At 33.7% G+C, this 24624-nt stretch overlaps 2 protein-coding genes across 7 annotated transcripts in view; one reads left to right on the top strand and one right to left on the bottom strand.

Annotated features, from left to right (window-relative positions):
• The window catches only part of LOC123671307, a 174972-nt gene that overhangs the window by 56674 nt on the left and 93674 nt on the right, over positions 1 to 24624 (bottom strand). For 2 of the 4 annotated variants that reach the window (XR_006746075.1, XM_045605060.1), the window contains one exon: positions 9401 to 9543. Coding sequence is in view for 3 of the 4 variants with exons in the window: in XM_045605060.1 (XP_045461016.1) it covers positions 9415 to 9543 (129 nt within the window). In the remaining variant the exon portion in view is untranslated. Of the gene's footprint in view, positions 1 to 9123; positions 9342 to 9400; positions 9544 to 24624 lie in introns of those variants that run through there. The other 2 variants (XM_045605061.1, XM_045605062.1) reach the window with 2 other exon arrangements.
• Positions 1 to 24624, top strand: part of LOC123671306 (protein doublesex-like) — a 190077-nt gene that overhangs the window by 89853 nt on the left and 75600 nt on the right. The window contains exons 2-4 of one of the 3 annotated variants that reach the window (XR_006746074.1): positions 12190 to 12330; positions 14161 to 14238; positions 14377 to 14825. Coding sequence is in view for 2 of the 3 variants with exons in the window: in XM_045605057.1 (XP_045461013.1) it covers positions 12190 to 12330; positions 22435 to 22578 (285 nt within the window). In the remaining variant the exon portion in view is untranslated. Of the gene's footprint in view, positions 1 to 12189; positions 12331 to 14160; positions 14239 to 14376; positions 14826 to 22434; positions 22579 to 24624 lie in introns of all 3 variants that reach the window. The other 2 variants (XM_045605057.1, XM_045605058.1) reach the window with 2 other exon arrangements.

The following is a 24624-nucleotide window of genomic DNA, read 5'->3' as shown; positions in this document are numbered from 1 at the left end:
AGGTATATAGATCTTGCAGTTTCGTTGTTAGTGAGAGTTTTTGTGGTTTGTTCATTCTGTGGAATTATCTTAGTGCTTATTACTCATGAATTAATTTCATTATTAGCCTGATCCATTGGAATATTTTCAGGCTATTTCATTGTGTTTTCGTTTCAGATCAAGATTTCTCTTTCTCACACACAAGCTTTACTACTGTATATTATTCACTATGTCAGCGTTGCATTTGCATACTTAAATTCAATGTCTTCTGCTTCGTTGTTTCTGCTTGAATTCTCCATAATTTTTTTCATTTATTATTATTTATTGTGAATAAGAGAATTAATCTTGCAGTTTCATTTTAAGTAAAGTGTTGTTTTTGTGTTGTCATTTAGTATTAAGATTTTTTTCCTCAACTGATATCTGGACGGATTATAGATTTGAATGTTTTTGATTTTCAATTTCTTATGTATTATTATTTATTTAAGGTTATCGAAGGTTAGCAATCATTCAGTTTTGGACACTGCTGTTCTGAAAAGTTCGTTGAATACATCCTTACTACCATTCTCTCAGGTTACGTAGCCATAATATTCTTCTTCTTAAGAGATGTATAGGAACATTTTTATTTTTTCGACGATTTTCAACTGCATTATCAGCTTGAAATGTAAAATATGAAAGTGTTCCGATGAATTTTGATGATTCAATCGACAAACCTGGGCTTTCGTCAATACTATACGAGCTACATCAGTAAAATTCTCAGTTGCTCTTTAACAACGCTCACAGTCTTGATTCTTCACATCACTAAGTTGGCCCAGCTCAAATTTTTCCTCCAGTTTCACTTTTGCTGGCCAAGATGTTACTTCACGATGGGCCAAAACTACTTTAGTTTTGAGAACTGAGACTACAAATTTTCACCACCTTTCTAGCGAATTTCAACAATTTCAGTGCATGATTTCATTTTTATTAATGGGTAGTTTTTAATTATTCAATGGGAATGGATGACAACTTCTAAAGTGCCAGATACCCAGATAGCGAGCTATTCAGAATAAAGCCTCCATAATGAATATAAATTGATGAAGTACACGCATTTTTACATGTCCCCAACATAGTTTTACGTTCTCAGATTGTGATATATTTTCAAATCCACAATTTTACTATATCGTTATGAATGTATATTATATTGAATGAAATATATTTATTTGAGTGATTCCCGATTAAATATGTAAATTTGAACATTTAGAATCCGATCATTTTCCTAATTGTCGAATTTATAATAAGCCGAATATTTATTATTTTCTGTATCTACATGCTGAAATCCAAGGTTTGGCAACTTTTGCTCTCCTAGTATCATCGGTTGTTTCACGTCGTTTGCCCTGTTGGAGTTTGGTTTTTGAATTTCTGATATATTTAGGCATTTATTTCAATATATTTTGAGTTAATATGAAATGTTGATTTACATAAGAAGTACATTTTTTGTGGAGAATCTCGCGAATTGAGTGAAATATCGTATCACTGATATGTTTTCATTTATGCGCGCTTCGTGTCAAATTTGATAGTTCATGGTTGGACAAAATTTGCTTACTTAAAATGACAAATGCTCCATTTATCTATGTTTATTACTCTGAAGAAGCCTATTATTGGAAAAACCTTCGCCTATAGATAATTTGAATTATATAGCTTTAGGGGAGTCAGTTCTCAAAAATTATTTGCTACCAATTCATGAATTTCAGAGGCCTCAACCTCCACTTTTCTGAACAAGTTGTTTTCATACCACAGTAAGTCAAATGGGTTTCAATTTTGTTTTTTAATGAAAGATTCCTTACCAAGAATTTTCGATTTTTGATAGTTATCGTGCGTGGAATCAAAAACGAATATTTAACCTGAAAATTATGATATCATAAATTTATTCCAATCTTTCATCTACACCATCTTCAGGATTCATGGCTCCCATCAATTCCACTCAAATAAGTAATCTTCCTGTCTAAGACGGTGACAATAAGGACTCCACTGGAAGTTATCCAAGTTTATTATGGCTTCCTATCTCCAGATTGGCGGGTGTGTAGGTGCTCTGAATTGTTGCATTTTCACAGCATACTAAATTTCCTTTTGTTTCGGAACACGTCCTATAAAATTTTACGGCATATGAGAATGTCAATAAGCTTTGTTGAACAAAGTTAAATTGTTAATGAATTCGTTTTGTGATTCAGATTTGGATGAAAATGTAAATTTGTTTTTGTTTCCGAATTGGTTTTTCCAGTGGGTGTTCGGTATTGTCGATTCGAGTTAGTCATTGTGTGTGAGTTTACTAATGAGACTTTTCAATGGAGAAAAGTATCAGATTGTTTCTACTCCATTGACGTTATCGCGTTTCATTCGGATGCTGACTTATTGATTCGTTCTTCTCATTGCATTGATGTGTTCGCTAATCGGAATGTATGAACCTATGTAATGGAGGACTCTACAAATTTCACAGAAGACGGTTTTATGTTCTCTTATTATGAAGAACGTGAGATGCCACCTATTGAGAGACAATATCAATTCAACTTCATATTTTTAAGCACATATATAGTTGTGAAAAGAAATACCCATCCTAACAGAGAGCTAGCAGTTCATTTGAATAACATATTTCCTAAAATATTAGAAAATTTTAAATAATGCCTTTGTTCTCTTCTATGTGTAAATACTGTTCTGGCAGTCACTTGGTGGTTGCGTGATCAACTTTTGAATTATTGAAAATTTCTTTCTTTTTTTTGCTAGGATAAATATTAAGATCTTCCATCCTAATGATAGTTTATCGATATTGTCAAAATGAAATTTGGAGAACATCATTCATCATTTCCGATTTCCATTCCCATTTCAGCCGCGCCTCCATAACATAAAAACCAGCCATTTATATATACTTTTTCAACTAACAACAGAATATTCTTCTAATTATCAGCTCTGTGGGAAGTTTCTCATTTCAGTTGATATCAGAAAGTTATGCTTCTTAATTTTAAAAAGATAAACATCAACAACGTTCGGAAATTGTAAAATTATTTTATTAGAATCAGTACTTTAGTGAATATTGAGAGAAATTCAAGAATAATGCGTGAATTGATGTACGACTTTATTCAGTTAATCGACTCACTTCTCGTTGTATTGTAGACAAATTTGAAAGTAGTACCAAGTACAGCCCAGCACTCAGTAATATTGAATGAGAACTGATTTTGATGAACTCTCTCTTTTTGATTTAATGGCATAATCTGCTGAGCACAAACGATTCAAATTCCTATTGGAAAATCTTTTATGTTACAAAAAATCTAGCAGAGACTGAATACTTATTCATTATTAACACTACACTCTCAACAAGTTAATTTTTCTTTCAAAAATTTGACTTTATCTCCTTATCTCTTTAGATCCGACTTTGCTTCCGAAATTGGCTTCAACCTTGGCAATCATTTCTTCATTAGAGCCAAGTTTATTTCCAATGGAGCATTATTTTGAGGTCTGCAAAAATCCGGTAAAAACTGAAAGGCTGATCTGAAGAATAAGCTAGGTAGTCAAGCGGTTGGAAGTGCAATTTGTTCAATTCGACCATTGTTTTCATATGCCATTTGTATTGTATTGGCGGAAGAAAACTTTTTCTTGTGTATTTGAGGACGTTTTTTCTTACTCAATCGATTCAATAACGTTGGATTAAATTCACTGTTGATATTTCCTACCTCTGTCATGATAATCAATATAAGTCTCAAAATTCGGATGCCATAACCTTGCCAGCTGATATTTGAGATTTTGATCGTTTATTAGACGCCTTTCACCTACTGCTTTACATTCAGCTGACTTTTTTTTTTACTCAGAATGGTAGTGGTAAATCCATGTTTCATCCAATGTCACATCTTCTTCCGGTGCTTTCTCCACTAGTGGAGGTCTCTTGGGAGTGGAGTTTCACTCCACTTTTTTCACTTTAACAGCTCCAAAAAGCGTTTTCTCATGGAAAATGTTGAGACAAAGTAGGGCAGAAGGCAGTGTCTTCTGATAGATTCAACTATACCGCTTTCTCAAGCAACTTCAATTTACGATCGCCCAAAATTTATTTCGAGGATGTTTTAATTTATTATCATCTGAGGAATGTCCCAATTTGTTTAGACCCTAGAAATAAGTTTTTTAATTTCATTTACCTTGATTTGTCGCATTTAAAACTCTTGTATGTACCTCCAGGTATTGTGCGCTCGAGCTAAAAGGATAAATGTGATATAGCAACCGATTTTAGTTGGGAAATTGATACAAGTAGCTCCCATAATTTTCGAGCAAATCATTGGTAGGCTCACGCATTTCAAAATGCAAACCGTAAACATTTCATGGTTTTCAAAATTTCCTGTACCTAATAACGATTTTGAAGGTTTTTTATTTTTCAATTAAAAACCCTCATTCAACGGACCAATTTCTACCGGAGTCAGTTTCTTACAATAAACGATCAGAGAATAGGATAGTCGGCGAATTCGAAATGTAAACAAACAGGTATCATCCAATATGACCAAGTATGGAACTATCACGTTCCACTCTCCCACTACTTGTTCACCATGACTTTGCACCCAACCGTTAACTTGGCCAAAATAGATCGACAGTCGACACTTACGGTTTTGTTATATCATCATCTTCTTCAGCGTAACATTGAGGAAGGCTCCTGTCGGGCACGTCAAGATCGTACATCTCCTGTTACATAGGTATTAAATCGTGTTGTAAGCAGGGACGTGCGGATCATAGACCGTAGAGGCAGCGTTTTGCTTCCGAGTGTACCGAAGGTCAAAAGTTATTAAATAATAGATGGATGTACTTCAATTTGTTCAACTTTTTCATTTTTATAAAATAGCAAGCGTTGTCGCCTACATGAGGAGCGTTTCAAATTCAATATAAGAGTATCAATTATTATCAGTTCACTCAATAAGTCCTGCGCCTAAAGAGTAAAAACGCATTTTTTCTCAAAAATTCGACTTTATTCGTCAACATAGTCACCTCTAAGAGTGGTACCTACATGCACCAACGCTCCTCTAACTTTTCAATACCTTTTCTGAGAAAAAAATGAGTTTTCACTCACGAAATATGGTTCAACTGCCTCCTTCCAGTTGGGATGAAATTGGCTATTAATATAAAAATCGAAAAAGATATAAAAAAAACTTAAACCTTACATTTTGGAAAAATCTAGAATATTTCACTTTGTATTCTAGAATATGTGCTAGTTTATATTGGCAGCCTCTAGAAAGCTATTTTTTTTTTCTACAATAATTCTGTTACCGAAAAGGTAGCTATGCACCGCGCTCGAACTTTACCGCAAAGAACATATTGTATTATATGTATGTATGTAATTATATTCGAATTTCCTTGGTCGAATACCAGAGTAGATAGGTTGATTACATAGCTTGCCTTTCAGTTCCAATGTTTTAATAAATAACAGAAACATCCAAAAAAGCTTCAAGCTATTTAAAAAAGCTTTTTCCTACAAGTTTCTCGTCTGAAGAATTCTTTACTTTAGGCTTGCAAAAGCGAGATATTCTGTCATCAGATGAGAAGGAGCTTCTTCCCACAGAATCTGTACCTTCAGTTTCTGATTGAACTATTCTCATCAGGTTTTATTGAAGCGGAAGTAGGTATGTACCTACCTTGTAAAGAAACCTCAAACCAGTGAGGAAGTGCTGCATGTCCTTACTGAGATCCTGTTACTTTTCGAATCTTGCAATATTGAAGTTCCAAAGCAAAAGAAATGAAAATATCCCGCCAGTGTTTTCTCTTTGGTTTCTTCTTCTCGATCATTTTTGTATAGGTGGATTTACTATACCAGAGGCAGGTTGTAAAGAAACCTCAAACCAGTGAGGAAGTGGTGCATGTCCTTACTGAGATTCTGTTACTTTTAGAATCTTGCAATATTGAAGTTCCAAAGTAAAAGAAATGAAAATATCCCGCCAGTGTTTCCTCCTTGGTTTCTTCTTCTCGATAATTTTTGTAGGTGGATGGGTACGTTTTAGAATTATTAAATATGACGCTTAACTGTAACGAACTTTATTCATCTTAACTATATACATCAATATGAGCGTTGCTTAAGACTTAACTATAGAATAGTCCAGAGCATAGAACATCGTACCAAGATCAGTGTTACAAACATAAATATAGGCGGGGTTGAAGCAATGTTGTAAACATTCCAACAAGGTTGAGGGCTAGTAATTGACGTTTCCCAAGTGACCAAGAACGTGGTCAAAAAAACCTCCTTATTCTTGCCTAACTTTTTGATTTTCCTTCGGTACCTTCATATCAACTTAGAATCGATGACATGGAAGCTCAGTTTAAGTAGCCTCACTCTCGGCCTCACAGCTCACTACCAGAATGGAGGTGGAGGTAGAGAGGCCAAGTCCCGGTTAATAGTTGTGTGATGTATTTAACTATGCTTTTACGTAACGTTTGCATTAGAAATGTTGTTTAGAAATTCTTTGAATTTCTAGAAATAATTCGATTCGGTCCGTTCGGCCGTTCGTAAAAACGATAATTCTCGAGCGGAAAGACCTAAAAACTTTTTATTTTCATAGGGGAGGTTTAGATATCGATTGCCGCGGACAAGATTGAAATAAATGCATTTGGATAAAGAGCAACAACCATAGAAAATTCAAGACTAATAAATAACCCAGAACTTTAGAGAGCAAAATGCCAACGAAGTTAAAACTGTGTGTATCGATATTGAGTAAATTTTTTTCAAGCAGATCACATCATTCAAGCAGACAAAAATATAATATTTGAATAACAACAGATCCCATTTAGTTGAGAGATTTGCAAGTAAATAGAAATTAACAATTTCAATCTTAATGCAAAATTTTGTGTTGATCCCGTCATCGAAATCACAGAAAAGTCAATGAAAATTCCAACAAAAAAAAAAAAATTAGAAGGTCTTGAGTGGTTGTTTATTTATGCGCCAATTTGGAGAACAATAAATTGTATACGCTGAGTATCTAGGTACTTACTAAGAATTCACGTTATGAGCCCATATTCATTTTATACGATTTAAATAGCCAGATAGGTTAATATTTGCAGGGCCGCTGCCAAACATTTTGGCGCCCCGGCAAAATAAATTTCGCCGCCCTGCTTTGCCTTATTCATCTGAATTTTCTTTGAAGGAGCCCCGGTTATTCCTCTCAGGCATCTTTTCAATTTAATAGGAAATCGTATTTTTCAACTTATATTCACCTTGTCAAAGTTATCAAAGGACGTTTTGTCTATTTCATAAAAAAACTGAATGTTTAAAAATTCGACGCTCTAGAAGTCCATAGTAGAAAGACGACGTAGTTCTTGAAAGAGCATTTTAGTACCTATTTCTATTTTCATAACTATAGTATGAAACTGACGTTGCGTCCCTTAAATTTGGCGCCCTGGTCAAATGTCCGGTTTGCCGGTCCTGGCGGCGGCCCTGAATAGTTGCTCAGTGCAGTGAAGAAAAAATTCTATAATTAATCAAGACAAAACATAATATTTTTGACAGGCTGGAGCCTAATCAGCCTGCCGGTAGGTAAATCCGCCACTGCAGTCTAAAGCCTGTTCTCCACGTGACTCCAACTGAATAATTCAATAAGAATCCGGTTGCGTGTTCCCGATCCTGCCCCATTCATCGATTTGTATTCAGCGTGGTCCCTAATTTGTCCAACAATAGAACACCAACCGCGTGGCTGGTGCCTGTCTGGTAAAAGATATCGTGCCGGCCGCAAATGAAACTTATACCTGAGCGTGGGGCACGATCAGGCTCGCCAGGCGTTTAAAATACATTTTCAACCATTTGTAACGGCTCATTGTTGAATGCTTGGGAACCGTGGCGTAATTAATCACTTCCTCTATCTACAGTCATGTGTTTCATAACGAGCCAATGCGCCAATGGGATCGTAGAATGTAATAAAAGGTGGAGTCCACTCCTCCTATTCCGTCAGCCGATTGGATGGGGGGAGACTGAACATTTCGCCCTGAAAAAAATCTATTTATGGCATGCTGTGCTTCTTTGTCCTGGGGGTGTACGCGCCCCAAGCGTTGAGGATGTATGCGCAAAGCGTTACCCTCTGACCTCGCACGTACGAACTAGATGCTGTTCTATTCGATATTTTGTGGAATTAAGATCCGTTAGAATGAGAAAGGCACTTCCTAGTTTTCGAATTTTTTTATTTCTTATTACTACATAATTTTTTTTTCGTCTAATCTTCACAGAAGTAGAGAAGGTTTATACGCCATATCTTTTTCCAGTTACAATTGGTCTTAGATAGTATAACAAGTTACTTAAGGATAAGGACAGGGCTGCCGCCAGGATCGGCAAACCGGACATTTTTCCGGGGCGCCAAATTTTAGGGGCGCAGTCAGTTTTTATTTTTTCACACAAAAAAGTTTTCTTAGTCGAAACTCCACTCTTTGTAGTAAAGTGTAGTAGCTTTGTAGTTAAATAATAAATTCACCAGAAAATTATTTTTTTATTGAAATATGTGCTCTCAACTACTAGAGTTATGAAAATACAAATGCGTACTAAAATACACCTTCAAGTAGTCTTTTCACGATAGACTTAAAGAGCGTCGTACTTTTAAACAATGCAGGACTTTCATAAATTTGACAAGATTTGTTTAAATTAAAAAATACGATTTCATATGAATTAAAAAGATGCCTCAGGGGAATAACAGATGCTCCTCCAAAGAAAATTGAGATAAATTTAGGCAAAGCCGGGCGGCGAAATTTTATTTTGCCGGGTCGCCAAAATATCTGGCGGTGGCCCTGCTTATGGATGTTCCAACACAAAGTCAATCGTGGTGGATGTTTTTGCTGACCTTGAATCGAGCCTACTTATATTTATGAATAGAGATCCAGGCAGTTCTGTCCCGAATATATGAAAAATTGTAACCGATTAATTTCAAATGTTACTATTATTTTTGTAGACCTTTATGCCCTTAATATCCAAAGCTGAGAGAAGGGTTTGGTCAACGCTGTTTCTCTATTTATATGGTGTTCAAAGTGTAGATATACAGCGATCAAAGCTTCAAATGTATCATTATCATAACTTTAAAACCAGAGAACATATTTGAATAGTTTTCTCTACTACAGCTAAAAGGGCCAAGGTTTTCAATTTTTTAGGGTTATTTGATTAGGTTCAAAACGTAACTGTTTAGATGTTTCATTCTTATTATTCGATTATTATTTCGCTGTTTTTAGTGGAATATTGAAGACAGAAAAATATAATAACATCATTCTTGAATGGTACACTAACCAGCAAGTATCTCTGCTCTAAAGCGGAATCCAGCCAGTATCGTCGATTACAAGTTTGTTGTCTGGAATAATTGGAAGACATATGAAATCAATCTTCATATTCCGACCCTTTCAACCTGAAAATTTGAAGGTTGAAACCACAGTAGTTTTGGAGTGATTTTTAAAACCGACCTACCTAGGAACATATATTTAACTTGTAGCATACTTCTTTGATCTATCTCCTTCTCTCTCCATTACTCCTAGAGCATCATCTTTGATGAATAGAAATATAGGTGCGCTTTCCCTCTGTTTCTTCGACAACATAGGTAGTCCTTGGGTCTGAAAATAAAGGAGATTTTGAAAGATTAGTGAAACTGGTTACCGAAATGAAAAAATTCAGAATAAAAGATTTTGAGTTTGGGTATTTGAATAAAACATGAAAGATAGAGGATTGGTAAACTGAAGTTTAAAAGTTATATTTTTGGAAGCCTATTTGAATGATTCAAGGAAGTAGAAATAATAAAAATAGGAAGGAGATAGAAATAATGAGACAATATAATAAACTGATAAATGCTTGCTGGCGACTTCTAAAATCGGTACCTATTAAGATTTCACAGATGTGATACATTATAGAAGAATGAAATGTCCTAGCAAAGTTTGAAGAAGTTTTGATATTGTACAGTAATAAGAAACAAATCGCAAAAACATAGAATAAGCAGAATTGTTAAACTATACCATATATGAGACGAAGTATGATGTTGATAGAATTACTTAAAAATAATTCTTGCGATGAAATTAAATGATGATTAGAAATGATTAGGAACTAAAATTTGAAATTACATGTCATATATTCATGTCTATTGATGGAAGATGCGAATTTTATTCACATAAAATACAAATATACAGAGGAACAATGGGAAATACCAAATAAAAGTTTGCTCGAAAATAAATTTACATTCATCGAAACGTAGGTAGGAACCTAATGTGTTTTCATCATATATTATTGTTCGTCATTGTTGCTAGGTACTTACTTTTTGTATCAATTCAAATATTTAATCAGGTAAAATCATTAGCTAATGAAATGAACGGGAAAGTGATCGTTTTTTGTTATCGTAATCAAGAACATTTATAGACATTAATTAATTGATTGACGATTAACTGGAGTTGCATTTTGATTGAGGCCGATTGATTTTCATACCGTAATTCAGTGTTTTAATGACCTATCTGTATAATGTTTGATATCCATCTAATTAATTACATCGTTTCTATCAAATGCTATGTTTCAAAAAACTGTATTGTTGAATTAATGCTCATAACACGAGTCTACAAATAGTATTGAGAATATTTCTAATTCGTCATCGAATTTCCATTGGAAAATAGAAGATGGTGACTTTAAATCATAGAATATTTTCTTTATTATTTGTTATGGGAGAATTATTAACAATTCAGAAGATGAAATTTAAAGGAGAATTTTCTTCAGATTTTTCAGAAATATTCATGAGGAATATTTTTCTAACATGATGAAGTTCAAATTACCAGATTGGGAGCATTTAGGTAAATCAGGCGACCAGTTTGTACTACGCCAACGTTTCGCCTATATATTTAGTCTTTATCGAGTCAAGTTCATTCAATGATTTGCGTTGATTTCCAATATTCTCTTCATCCAAATAAATTATCTGTATTCGACCAAATGAATTTGACTGGATAAAGTCTAAATCTATTGCCGAAACGTTAGCGTAGTCCAAATTGGTTGCCTGATTTGAATGGTTTTAACAGTGTTACTTGAACTTCATCATGTTTATATTCAATCACTGAATCAAATTATATTTGAGTGAAATCGGAGAATTCTTATTTTTTTCAAAAAGGTTATTTTCTCGACCGAGAATATTCAAATTGATATTTATTCAGGACTAGGCATGATACCTTCATTGAAAAACATTAATTTTACTCTACATATCATAAAAACAATGTAATACCAAACAAAATAATAAAAACACCGGTGAAAAATCAATTGGAGACATATGAACACAGTTAAATAAATACTGGAACTTCTAAATTATCATGACCATTGACCTTATTAAATAGACAATTTAAGTTGAACAGAGAAATATATTTATAGGGAAAAATTTTGCATTTTTAACACTCATAAACTATCGATTCATCCATTCCAAAAAATAACTGAAAATATATCATCTAATATCTATAAACACGTTCGTGTAAAAGTGTACAGACTTATGTATATCACTATTTTTATTGCATTTCTCGATTATTGTAAATTTCTCTACAATCAACGAATTAATTTCTATATTCGGAATCTAGATCTATTTATATTATTCATTATTGGCACTTATACAAACTATTACCTTTTGTTAGAATGTTTTATGTATTGAAGGATGAAGATGACCGATCCTATAGGAATTCGGCATGAACATTTGAATGACAATTTCATTCACATAGTAATTACAAACTGAATTTGAAATTAGATGGATTTATTGTCATGTAAATATTAGGTATTCCTTTCTCATATTTTGCTTGAACCTTTTCTGGTTCTGGTCAAGCGATTGATATGGAATTTGACATTAAAAATTCAAAAGTTATCATGCTTATACCTACACGTCAAATTTCAACTCAATCGGATCGTTTGTCGTAGACAATGAAAATAGAAAGATTATTTAGATATTCTGATTGAATTTCCTATGATTCTGGTAAGCAATCAAAACCAAATTTTGAATCTTTAAATTTTTATGATATTGGAGAATATGCAAATCTCAAATTAGATCTGCAGTTAATCAATTATCACTATTTCGAGCCGAAATCCTCTTAAACGATAATGTTTGAAGTAAAAAAAAATTTTGCCAGCATTTTACAAACTTCATTCGATATGCAAACTCGGATATTCTAGACCACAAGGTATTGAATCTAAATCTGAAATTTCCATCCATAACATCATTTTACAATATACATCAAAACTGCATTTAATTTCAGCTCAAAGCACAGACCTCTTGGAAGACTGTCAGAAGTTGCTGGAGAGGTTCAAGTACCCTTGGGAGATGATGCCATTGATGCACGCCATACTCAAGGGTGCAAGAGCGGATTTGGAAGAAGCATCAAGACGTATAGACGAAGGTAAGTCGAATTTACTCACAAATTTCTCAAGGATCTATTATTTTGAATTGATATATTATCTTTTATTATATTACATTTGTAAATGCTCACAATGCTTGAGAAGAATATGTGCCCATATGGAAGCTGATTATTGTATTGCAGCGATATTATTCGAAAAAATTCCCGGTATACGAAATTTTTGGCATATTGAATACTCATTTTTGAGTTAAAGTTGGAAAGTTATATTTTCAAAAATATTTATTATTGTAGGAAAAAAATTTTGAAGAAAATTGATTTTGACTAGAAATAGAAGAATAGTTGTTTGGTTATGTTATTATTGGGAATTTTTTCGAAGGTTTGAAATGTTTATAGATAATTGTGAAAAAAAATGTGTGGTTCATAGGAGCATGGAAATAATTAACAGTTCATTTCATAATCACATTTTCTGCACGTGTTGGTGTTGGAAATTTATTTATTTAGCGTATGGCCACATCACAGGTATTCGAAAGAATGAATATGATGAATATATATGGGTGAAGCCAATGCTCACAAGTTTGTGCACATGTGTGAATGTCACAATGAGGTTCGTTATTTCCTTTTACCCAATAGAATAATTATCCGAACTCGAATCTCCATAATTCCATTCTATGCAAAGCTACCACATACAAAAAACTTTTTTTTTTCAATTTCAACACTCTATATCTCGAAAATGGTGCATCTTTTAGGGCAAGTCAATGAAAACTTTTTTTCATATTTTTAGACGTTCTATCACGTCCTGACTTCTCAGTTCAATAATGATATTTGGCTTCATTCATGAATAGGGTTTGAAGGCTTTGTGGTTCAATATAGAACATAAAATGTTTCGAATTTTGAGCGAATAGGTTCTTATAGTTTCTAAGAGAAGCATTGAACTGCTGAAAGCATTTTCTTTCTACCTGTCTACAATGCATTTTTTGCTCGGTTGTTCCTCGAAAAACAGTCTATCATCAAGGTCTCAAACGATACGGTTCGAAGATTCAGATTATTTAAAATAATAATTTATAACTCATTTTGGATTTTTTTTATCGATGTAGTTTTAATAACTGTAACGGAAGAAGTATCTACAAAAATTAACAATTAATAACTCTAACATCATAAAAGTACAGAATATTTTACTAGAAAACTGAAATTCCTTATTTCTCTATGATTACCGTCGAAATTTCACAACGTTGCCAAATATATCTGCTGTTTAGCTAAACATCGGCAATTCGCAAAGAGTGCAATCGATAGAAATCATAAACATCGTTTAATACTATACATTGATTATGAAAACAATGTTTATTTTTAAAACGGTGCAACTGGACTTGATGATCACGAATTAAAAAATGTATTCCCTTTAAACTGAACCCATGGATATCATAGAATAGAAATACTGACAAATAGTGTCAACTTAGAAATACCGGCTGTTTTGGAGTAATTTAGAGATTTTGTTAGGTAGAGGAAATAACAAACAATTATATGAAATTTAAGGTGCTTAACTCATAATTATTGAGAATAATTAATTCTAATGTTTTACTAAATTGTGCACAATGGCTTCAATACCATCTTTTTCTGCACATCACCTTGTAAAATATATTCAAAGTAAAGAAGAAGAAAATCGTAATATCGAAAATTAAAAATTATAAAAAAACTGAAACTAAAATGCTTGAAACAATCTCTTTATCGAAATCTACACAAGTCAGTGATTTATGTCTGGAAATAAATATCCATAACGAAGTCTTATTTTTATTCAATTTTTCCATGCTTTGTTGGACTACTCATTTCGAACAATAAATTCAGTTTTCTCAATGAATGGATGTTTATTTCAATCAGGAAAGAGGGCAGTGAACGAATACTCAAGAATGCACAATCTGAACATGTACGACGGAGGCGAATTAAGGAGTACTACACGTCAGTATGGATGATTAAGAAATTAAAAAATTTCATTTCTTTCTCTTCAATTCTTTTTCTTCAGTCAAAATTTCTTTATCATAGTTTTATTCTAGTTTCTTGTGGAATAATGCATGGTTCTTTTCTCTAATCGTTTAGATAACAAGAATCAAGAGAGAAGAAGCTTCTCCAGTCCAGCGTTCAAGAGCGTGAACTTTAGACTTAAATGCAATGTCCTCATATGAAATTTCATCATTACCAATGTATAGCTTGTACAGCAGATTTTTTATTTCATTGTTTCGTTTTTCATCAAAGAGTTAGGTGTAAGTGAAAGTTTCCATGTAGGCCATTTGAAGAGAAGTGTTGAACGAAGATGAAGAAAGAAGAACGAAGTGGACCATGGTTAGAAGAGAACTACAAGAAGAAGCATAGGAGTGATTTGAACAAAAAATTCCATTCCGTCATTTTTAAAATTATTTTAATCCTGAAATATTAGATGTTCACATATAATACTCATTATTTTTTTAAATGTTTTGATCAAAGTAGTTTTTAGTATTCAGTCCAAATTGTTAAATCTCATGAAGATTGTACTTACATATCCATTTGTGGTAAGTATACGTCGTCCTGAATATAAATATTTCTAATATTGGTTTGATTCGGTGTTTATTTGATGGAAATTCATTTCAATCTAAATTAAATGACAATTATTCCATTTTCACTTTCAATTATTAGTATAATAATTATTTCGTTACACAGTAACTTCTACAGTTACACAAAATGTACCGGGTGGGCAAATAAGCGAGGTAAGCGGCTTTATCTCAGGATCCACTCATCGTAGACACTTGCGGTAAAAATTTTCACCACTTAAATGTACAAGAAAACACACTTAAAATTGTTTTGAAGTTCATACCCCTATCGCTAGGGGCATAATAGCTATCGTCGAGTAGAAAAATGAATTTCACTCGAAAATTGAAGAAAAAAATCATCACTGTAATCTTTGGAAAATTCTATATCTTTTTGAATTTTCACTTTCGATTTTACGATATTAAATAAGGGTAGGGGAAAGGGAGAAATCTCACGGATCTACTCACGATGAGTGGATCCTGATATATAGCCGCTTACCTCGCTTATTTGCCCACCCTGTACAATCCGAAGAAGCTATACTGTGAAGCGAAACATTTATCAAATATAAAATTAAAGAGTGGAAATAGAATAACTGTATTTGATTTCGATAGGTATCTCTTCAAAGAAATTTTATTATGAATGACCTACAATATGTATCAATTAGGTATTATGGAATGTCGAAATAGATATTTTTTCAACTACTGCGGAAAGTTATACTTTACGCCAAGCAATTACTGGGTAAAAAGAGAAATCGTGGAAAATTATTTGCACAGTATAGAATCATGGAAACATTGTAAATTCAAAAATCTTGCCCAAATGTGTAACTGGCGGATCTAGCAAGTTTTTCAGAGGGACACCACTGCTAGTGAAATTTTGCTCATACTTGAGCTGAACATAATTAGCTTTCATGTAAATTTGAGATTTGGTAATGATACATTTATCGACTAGTCAGATATAACTAGAAGTTTTGGATTTATTACCTACCACGTGAAATTTAGTTTCGCCAAAAAAAAGGAAAAAAAATACAGAATCTATCAATTAAAACATGGTTATAGGTATGAAAAAACGACAAGTAATTAAGCCTTGCATGTCGTTATTTTTTTCTGTTGAAATCGTAGGTAGTCAAATTATAGGTAACACTTCACCCAATTAGTTCTTACCAATAGAAACTCCTGTTTTCTCAAAAAAGCGATTTAATTTTTCAACATAGTGACCTTCCAGAGTAATGCATGTACTCCAAAGCTCCTCTATTTATTCAATGCCTTTTCTGTGAAAATATTGGTCTTTCCCTTCTTAATAATATGCAATCTCGACAGACACTTCATTAGAGACAAATTTAAAGTCAGCAACTATTACCTAATGAGCTGAACTTTTAATGATTGGGAATAATTTCAACCCAGATTTTTTTCATTAAATACTCAATAACTCTTGAAAAAAAAGCCATAATTTCCCAAAAAAATTTAATATTCGTAGTTTCAGTTTTTTCAAGGGAACATCAATCATCATCTGATGGTTTGTACAAGTATCGCCTTTGTGGGAAAATAGACATGCCTATAGCGAGCCTCCAGGAAAATCATTAATTAATAACTAATTGAGTAGCCTGAACTTATTTACTACACACCCAATCAGTGGCAACATTTCGTACATTACTCGGAGAATACACATATCAGTTTTAATGGGCAGAGGTTAACGTAAATTCAATAGATTCGCCGTGAGTATCCAACTATAGTATTATATCTAATAATCAAGAGAATGTGTTAGAAATACCAACGCTCGGTGAATTTTCCTGATCATAAAATTTTTGAACGATAATTTCAATGTTTAACTACTTCATGGAAGTAGTTTCCACCTAAAAAGTTAGCTGATCATCCGGTACAAGAAATGTGCATTTTCCGTCTCATCAACTTCAATTATCTCCATTGAGTTATTACAAAATAGTTTATGCCCAAGCTGTAACTTATAATGTCTTATATACACATAAATTTGCTCATAAATTATTACATTCTCGAGTGTATAAAAGGTTTTCCTTATCCATTCGTTGGAAGTTTATCCAGCATATGCCATTGTGCCTTTATATTCAAATTTATGATTCGTAAATTATAAACATGGCGAGTCCTCAGACTTAAGAGATATTTCACTATTGAAATTAACAGGATGATTGTCTACCGATCTGCGAGAAAAAATTCAGCGAATGTCGATGATGAGTTATTGGCTGAATAAAAACATAATGGCTTGGTAACGACGGACTGACCATCATCATGATGGCCGCCTTCGCATTGGATAGAAATAAATTTAATGTTATATTTGATTGTTCATCGTTTTTTCATATATAGGTACTTACAGTCGTCAACAATTGCTATAAAATTTTTGTTTAAATCACGATGCCTTTTGGTTTAGGCGTTTTTTGAGCGTTCGTCGCTGAACAGAGAGAAATGCCGATGTATGAAATTTCAACTCCTTGTGTTGTTTACTAAAAGTTACACAATTGTGTACTTTTTTGGAGCTTCGATTTTCGGTAGATATGTACAAGTTTGTGTGAAAAATTAACATATTATACAGGGTGTCCCATAAGTGGCACGTCACAGTGACACCGGAGGTAGGTCAGCTAAAGAGGGACCTAACCAGCCTAACATGACCCCAGTAAAAGTTGCATGGTTTTCGAGTTATTACCAAATTACGATTTTTAGTGAATTTTCACCTTTTTTAACATTGTCAGGGTCAGAATTCTGCTGGAAAGCCCTCGAAGCTTATTTTTTTTGTTGTAATGGAATCTTAAATAGTTATTTAAGATGACATGAGTATGATTCTGTCAAAAAGTTATGTGGATATCCGTAAATTAATGGATAAATCTTGATTTCAATTGCTAGCAAAACGAGAACTTCGACTTTGGACACCTGCTGTGAAAAAAAAATCCTTGAAACAAAACGAGCAAGTAACATCAAAAAATTGGGCATTTTAGACAGATTTAGAAATGGTATAATACACGAATCTTATGCCCATAAAACTAGGTATTTTCATCATTTTACCGATGCCCTACTTAACTAAGTTGAAACTAGGAACCCCGCTATCAGGTAATCTTGCCGCTTGCTATGACATTACATTTGATACCGGGCTTTGTTATTATTTGTTAGAGTCACAATAGGGAAGAAGATGGATTAGGGGAAGCGAAAAAAGAATATTATTGAAAAAAAAGGTAAATTAATTAAAAACAGACTTAACTTTCGATTATTTATTTAATTCTTAAATCTAACTTACAGTAAATGTCCAAACTGTTTCCCTCGGACTCTAATGCATAAATGACACCATTTATAAAATTACGATTCAATTTTCTTAAACTAATTTCCGATATGGTCCGGGCTGCGTCGAATACGCGTTCACGCAGCGTGAACGCGTATTCGACGCAGCCCGGACCATATCGGAAATTAGTTTAAGAAAATTGATTTTTTTTTCACAGCAGGTGTCCAAAGTCGGAGTTCTCGTTTTGCTAGCAATTGAAATCAAGATTTATCCATTAATTTACGGAAATCCACATAACTTTTTGGCAGAATCATACTCATGTCATCTTAAATAACTATTTAAGATTCCATTACAACAAAAAACAATAAGCTTCGAGAGCTTTCCAGCAGAATTCTGACACTGACAATGTTAAAAAAGGTGAAAATTCACTAAAAAACGTAATTTGGTAATAACTCGAAAACCATGCAACTTTTACTGGGGTCATGTTAGGCTGGTTGGGTCCCTCTTTAGCTGACCTACCTCCGGTGTCACTGTGACGTGCCACTTATGGGACACCCTGTATAGAATATTTCAACTTTATAAATACTTCCTTTCAACCCTAATTTTTCTTTTAAAAATTACAGCGCGGAAGAGTATGCTGATATCATATTCATTTATAGTTATTGCAATCAGAATACCTACTGACAATTATATTTACACTTGTTTCTAAGCATACTTTTTCTTTAATAATAAAGTCTTAACATCGAATGACTTTTGAGCAATTTCTTCTAGCTCATTTCCTGTAAGCTTTCTACGAGCTATGTCTCACACAAAAAATATTGAGCTATAATATAATGGATACGAAACATAAAAAAAGTATTTCATTTTATATAGTACTCAGATAAGATCAGATTAGAGGTGGGCGAAGGATCATCCAACCACGCATGCACCTTGACCTAAGATGTTTTGTGCACTTCCACGCTGTTTACCAGTCAGGAAATAGTATATCAATGAACTTTATCACCTTTCTGGGGGCTATATCTATCATTTGTTCCAACTTAAAAAACCAAGAGCCAAGGTGTTGTATCATTTTCCGTTGAACAGCTTTACATTCGCGAAGCAAGTGTTTGGATATCTCAGTGGCTCTTTGACAGAAGTAGTGACATGTGTCTTCAGATGCTTTTTCTATGATCCCTCACAGGACAGTGTCCCGTGAGTACTTCCGTCAGTTTCCTCAATTCCTATTCACCGAGTGGAAGAACTTTTTACTCCTGCTCGTCGAGTAGAAGAGAAGTTGCTTGGTCTGTCTTTGACCATTGATTATCCGCCAGAACAGCTTGTGTTCTGTTCTTTTGTTCCCATTCCTTAACAACTCTCGTTTGATGGCTGGCTAGGAAATCACAAAATGTCTCTGAAACGGTGAAGAGAATTGATCCATTTGGCCTTGAGTTGGTCTGCTGTTTCATTGCCGGGTATCTAGGTGTAGTCAGGCACCTAAACAAGGTTGACTTGGTTTCTTTGTCCGAGTACCTTAAGTGATTTTTACTTTCCCATACTACCTTTGACTTGACTAGTGGGGAGTCAAGTGCTAGCAGGGCTACTCTGCTGTAGGATACCATATTTATATTTTTGCACTTCGGTGGTTGCGTTCCGTACAAAGCGCAACGAACTTCTTTACAACAAAGGTTCCTACCTGGAACACCGAAGGGCGGAAACCCATTGGTATGGCTAATTGGATAAAGAGACCAAGTAGACCGGCTACCACTCATCGATATCCAGTTTTCAAGACATCGGCATCTCTCACGACTAGAAAATATCGTATTGAAGTTTTTCTGAAACCCGTGTCTCAGTAGTATGTTATATCCACCAGCATCCAAGAATTCCTGAGTTGTCGCTAATTTTCAGACATGCTCCTTTGCCACCCCGAGAGCCAATCTGGCCGCCTCACTTCCCAGAAAGATATCTAGAGGAGGAAGGTCCAAGATGATTTGCATGGCAGCAGATGGACAAGAGCGTGATGCTCCAGTGAAAGACATACACGCTGTTCTTTGTAATTTTTTCAGAGCTAATTGCCCCTTCACTATTCTTGCTCTTGGCCACCAAATGGGAGCTGCATAGTTCACGATTGGCCGAATAATAGATTTGTAAATTCGTCAGCTCAGTTTATAACCTCCACCATCCTTTGGCATCTGAAGAAAACTTTCTGGCCCTTACTGATCACAGCCACAAGATGGGGACTTCAAGAGTCGTTAGGTAATCATTTTTGAAGAAAGGAAACTCAAATATTAAGAGATATGAAAATATATCGTAGTTTGATGCCTGCGACTGTGGTAGAAGTGGGTGAACAAAAAAAAACATATTTGTGGTAGATATTATGCGCCAGCTGGAAGAATAATACTGTACATTACATTGGTCCTAATTCAGTGGGGGAGCATTTCAGCTACAATAGTTTTATTATAGAGGATATTGGAATTTAACTTCTTTCTATAGCTGTAATTCCTCAAATATCCTTTTTGGTGAAACTTTCTGCACTCGTTCGAGAAAATAGGTTTTTTCCGTCAGTGCTCAAATTCTCGTGGTCGGCTGCGTCTCCAACAGGAAATTATGCAAGCAAGGAAAACACATTTATGGACGTGTAATGAACGATATTCTTCATTATATCTACCTAAAAACTACAAATTGTCGAAAATCATGTATTTTAGAATATTTACAAAAATATATACATACATATTGTGTTGTTGAAAATAGCTAATCCTTCAGAAGCTATTTCATTTTTGACTGTGACCTGATGAAGTTGAGGGTGCTACTATATTAGTATTCAGTTTCTGATATTTTCCCAGTGTATTGTATTTTGAGGTTAACTTCAATTTTGTCGCTCATTTCTTCTTCGATGTAGATCTCAGCCACAATCGAGGAACGCCTTTTTGAAGTAAGCAAACTCCTTCGCCATCGAATAACATAGATGCTGAAGATTTTCTTAAGCCGTGCCCAGTATAATCTGATGTTTGATTCAGATGTTCAGCATGTTGAAGGTTGTATAATTGATTTTATGACAACCTGCATGTTGCGCAAAACATGCAATAAATAATATTTTACTTTTAATGTGTGCAGGTCTTAGATACGTCTTACGAGTGTATGGAGCAACAGGGCCATCCATCCTTGTGATTGCGAAACTTGAAGCAATACTATCGAAAACCATTATATTCCACATCCTCAAAAGTCAAACGAATCAGGTTATCTTTTCGATAATCACCGAATATGACAAATATCGAAACAATTTCACTCAGCACCCATTTCTCGTCTGGTGCTTCACTGATTTGAATTTGGCGTTCTGATTAACAGTCAATACTTTGATCCTTTTCGGTGTGTCACCTATACTTTCTCGTTTGGTAAATTATTTATTTTTTTTTTACTGTCAGACAACTTTTTGGCATTCAAAATTAACTCTATGAAATTGAAGCTTTCATGGATTTGTTTTTTTCTGACAAATGAATGAGAAGATTATCATCACCTAAATTTTTAACTTTCTTTTGTTGGTACTAGTTGCAAAATAGACGTTACTGGTTTTCATATTCCTCACGTAGATTCTTGAACAGTAATAAAACACTTATTTTACCGCTTCATGTGATATTTCTTCCTCCAGTGAATTCTTCTTCAATATTTCCACGGAAAATATCCAAATATTTTCACTTAACAAGGGTTGTTTATCCCGTTACTGAGGAAATATACAAAAAATTTGCAGTTTCTAGAGAACTGCCAAGAAAACTTTTTTTTTGGTATGTAAGTTAGGCTTTAGCACACCGTAAAATTTTTCTCGCCTACCCACTTTCGGTGCGCTAAATAAGCATGTAAATAAAGTGTTTTTAGAAAGGTATAATGAAATCCCTTGAAAGTAAATTATCTATTCAGATGTACGGAAATATCTTCTCCGAGTTATTAATCCTGCTGAAATGATTTTTTCTCAACAATTCTCTATAGAATTGTCAAAGATTAGTAAGGAGATTTTAAGTTTAATAAGTATTGAGTAGGTTACGATGTCTTGAGTATGGATTCATACTAAGCACAATCATTCTTGTGAAAGGCAAAGGTGCTTTGAATATCGAGCAATCAAAAATATCACCCTGTAAATAATCTAACTCATAGAATCCATCAGCTTTGGAAGGGATGTCCATTTTCATTGCTGTGAGAATGATGGTATCTGAATTTTGCTATATTGGCATTATTTTGAACATCGATGTACATATTATTTTTTATGATTCATCCCAAAGCAATCAATTATTTCAATTTCATTATTCTTAGACATTCTGCAGAGATTCCTAATTTTGAAATCGTTATTGTCATCTCAATGTGTTTAACATAATTTCATTCTTTCAACAGGAAAAGAAGCCGAAATACTATTAGAGTTCTGCCAAAGGATTAGAGATAAGTTTCAAATATCATGGAGAATGGTAGCGTTAGTCAATGTAATACTAAAGCAAGCAAATGAGGATCAAGAGGAAGCTTGGAGGCAGATAGATGAAGGTACATTCATAATTGAAGAATACCTTGAACTTGTTCAAAAATTGTTCAGTAGATATATGTACTACTCGCTTGAGAATCCGATTAATTTAAATTACTAGGAATGATATGTATAATCAGATTCTCTTTTATTAGTCGAGATATTTTGTAATGTATGATGAAAGCAATGATAATTCTTTATTTACGATTTCCAGTGTTTGATTATAATTTAATATAATTCTTTTCGCATCATATTATCCATTATCCATGGTTTAAATCAGATCTACACTCTATAAATCTCTGCAGAGTAAAAATTATATTCGCTATCCATAAATTCTCAGAGGAATAAAATTTATCATCAGCGTCATTATTGTTAATGTTTCTTTTGATTTATTTTATTACTCGTTGGAAGGTGTTTCTTATATCACAACAAAACAAAGCGTTTTACTTGTTATCAATTGCAGTAAAAAACAATATGTAGGAGTGAATTTTTGCTTTTGATATAGGTGGACGAGAAGGGATAATTTAGTTCAACATTCTGATTTGCAAAATTGAAACTGCATCATAACGTTTGAAGTTCCAGAAAATTATTCATGCTTCATCCATCTGACATGCAAACCAAATTGAAAAAAAAATTCATAGTAAGCCTGAGTAAAATTTAGAACGTATTGAGTACAATGGAGAATAGTAGAAGAGTATCTGAATAAATTTCATCAATTTACTTGATAAGTACTTTGGGTGACGAAATAAATATCCAAAACACCAATTTCAATGGCAAGTCCACCTACGATTGAGCCAAAGAAGTACCGGGAATTGCTCAATGATTAAGTTATTCGCGTAATTTCTTCAGCAAAACTGGTCTTTATTAAATAATTCAGTATCTCACGTGACCAGTGCTTCGGCATACGAAATTTCATTTGAAATACAAACTTCAAGATTGCTCAATCAATGTTATTCGTAGTTATCTAACTGGTATGTGAACTGACGTATTTTATCCTCCTGCATTTTTCTCAGTAACAAGTGAATTGGGATTCTGTTCTTATCTAGAATATGGCTTTCCAATAGGAATTATACAATTTGAAATGTTTAAAATGCAAGGGTGGATATAGCTCTTTTTCATGGAGGGGGTAGTAACGATTCAAAACCAATAAATCAGGTACACAACATTTAGTCACCTCAGATAAAGTTTGAAACATAATTTCTTCAAAACTTAAAAACAAATTAATCAGAATAAAACAGAATATGTACAAGTAAATGAAATAATAATTGATTATGGTTGAACGAGCGGGATTTCGAAAACTACAATAGCTATAGACTTCCCGTTTTTTCAGTTTGATTTGTGCTGAAAGGATTTTGCTTATAACGCGTATTTAGAAAGTTGTCATTGATTGCAGTATTTGGGAAATTATAGATTATCTATATTCGCTATCCATAAATTCTCAGAGGAATAAAATTTATCATCAGCGTCATTATTGTTAATGTTTCTTTTGATTTATTTTATTACTCGTTGGAAGGTGTTTCTTATATCACAACAAAACAAAGCGTTTTACTTGTTATCAATTGCAGTAAAAAACAATATGTAGGAGTGAATTTTTGCTTTTGATATAGGTGGACGAGAAGGGATAATTTAGTTCAACATTCTGATTTGCAAAATTGAAACTGCATCATAACGTTTGAAGTTCCAGAAAATTATTCATGCTTCATCCATCTGACATGCAAACCAAATTGAAAAAAAAATTCATAGTAAGCCTGAGTAAAATTTAGAACGTATTGAGTACAATGGAGAATAGTAGAAGAGTATCTGAATAAATTTCATCAATTTACTTGATAAGTACTTTGGGTGACGAAATAAATATCCAAAACACCAATTTCAATGGCAAGTCCACCTACGATTGAGCCAAAGAAGTACCGGGAATTGCTCAATGATTAAGTTATTCGCGTAATTTCTTCAGCAAAACTGGTCTTTATTAAATAATTCAGTATCTCACGTGACCAGTGCTTCGGCATACGAAATTTCATTTGAAATACAAACTTCAAGATTGCTCAATCAATGTTATTCGTAGTTTTCTA

This window comes from Harmonia axyridis, chromosome 1, assembly GCF_914767665.1.
Source record: "Harmonia axyridis chromosome 1, icHarAxyr1.1, whole genome shotgun sequence".
Taxonomy (NCBI): Eukaryota; Metazoa; Arthropoda; class Insecta; order Coleoptera; family Coccinellidae; genus Harmonia; species Harmonia axyridis.
The sequence above is the reverse complement of the archived record's forward strand: the minus strand, read 5'-3'. Positions and strand labels throughout refer to the sequence as shown.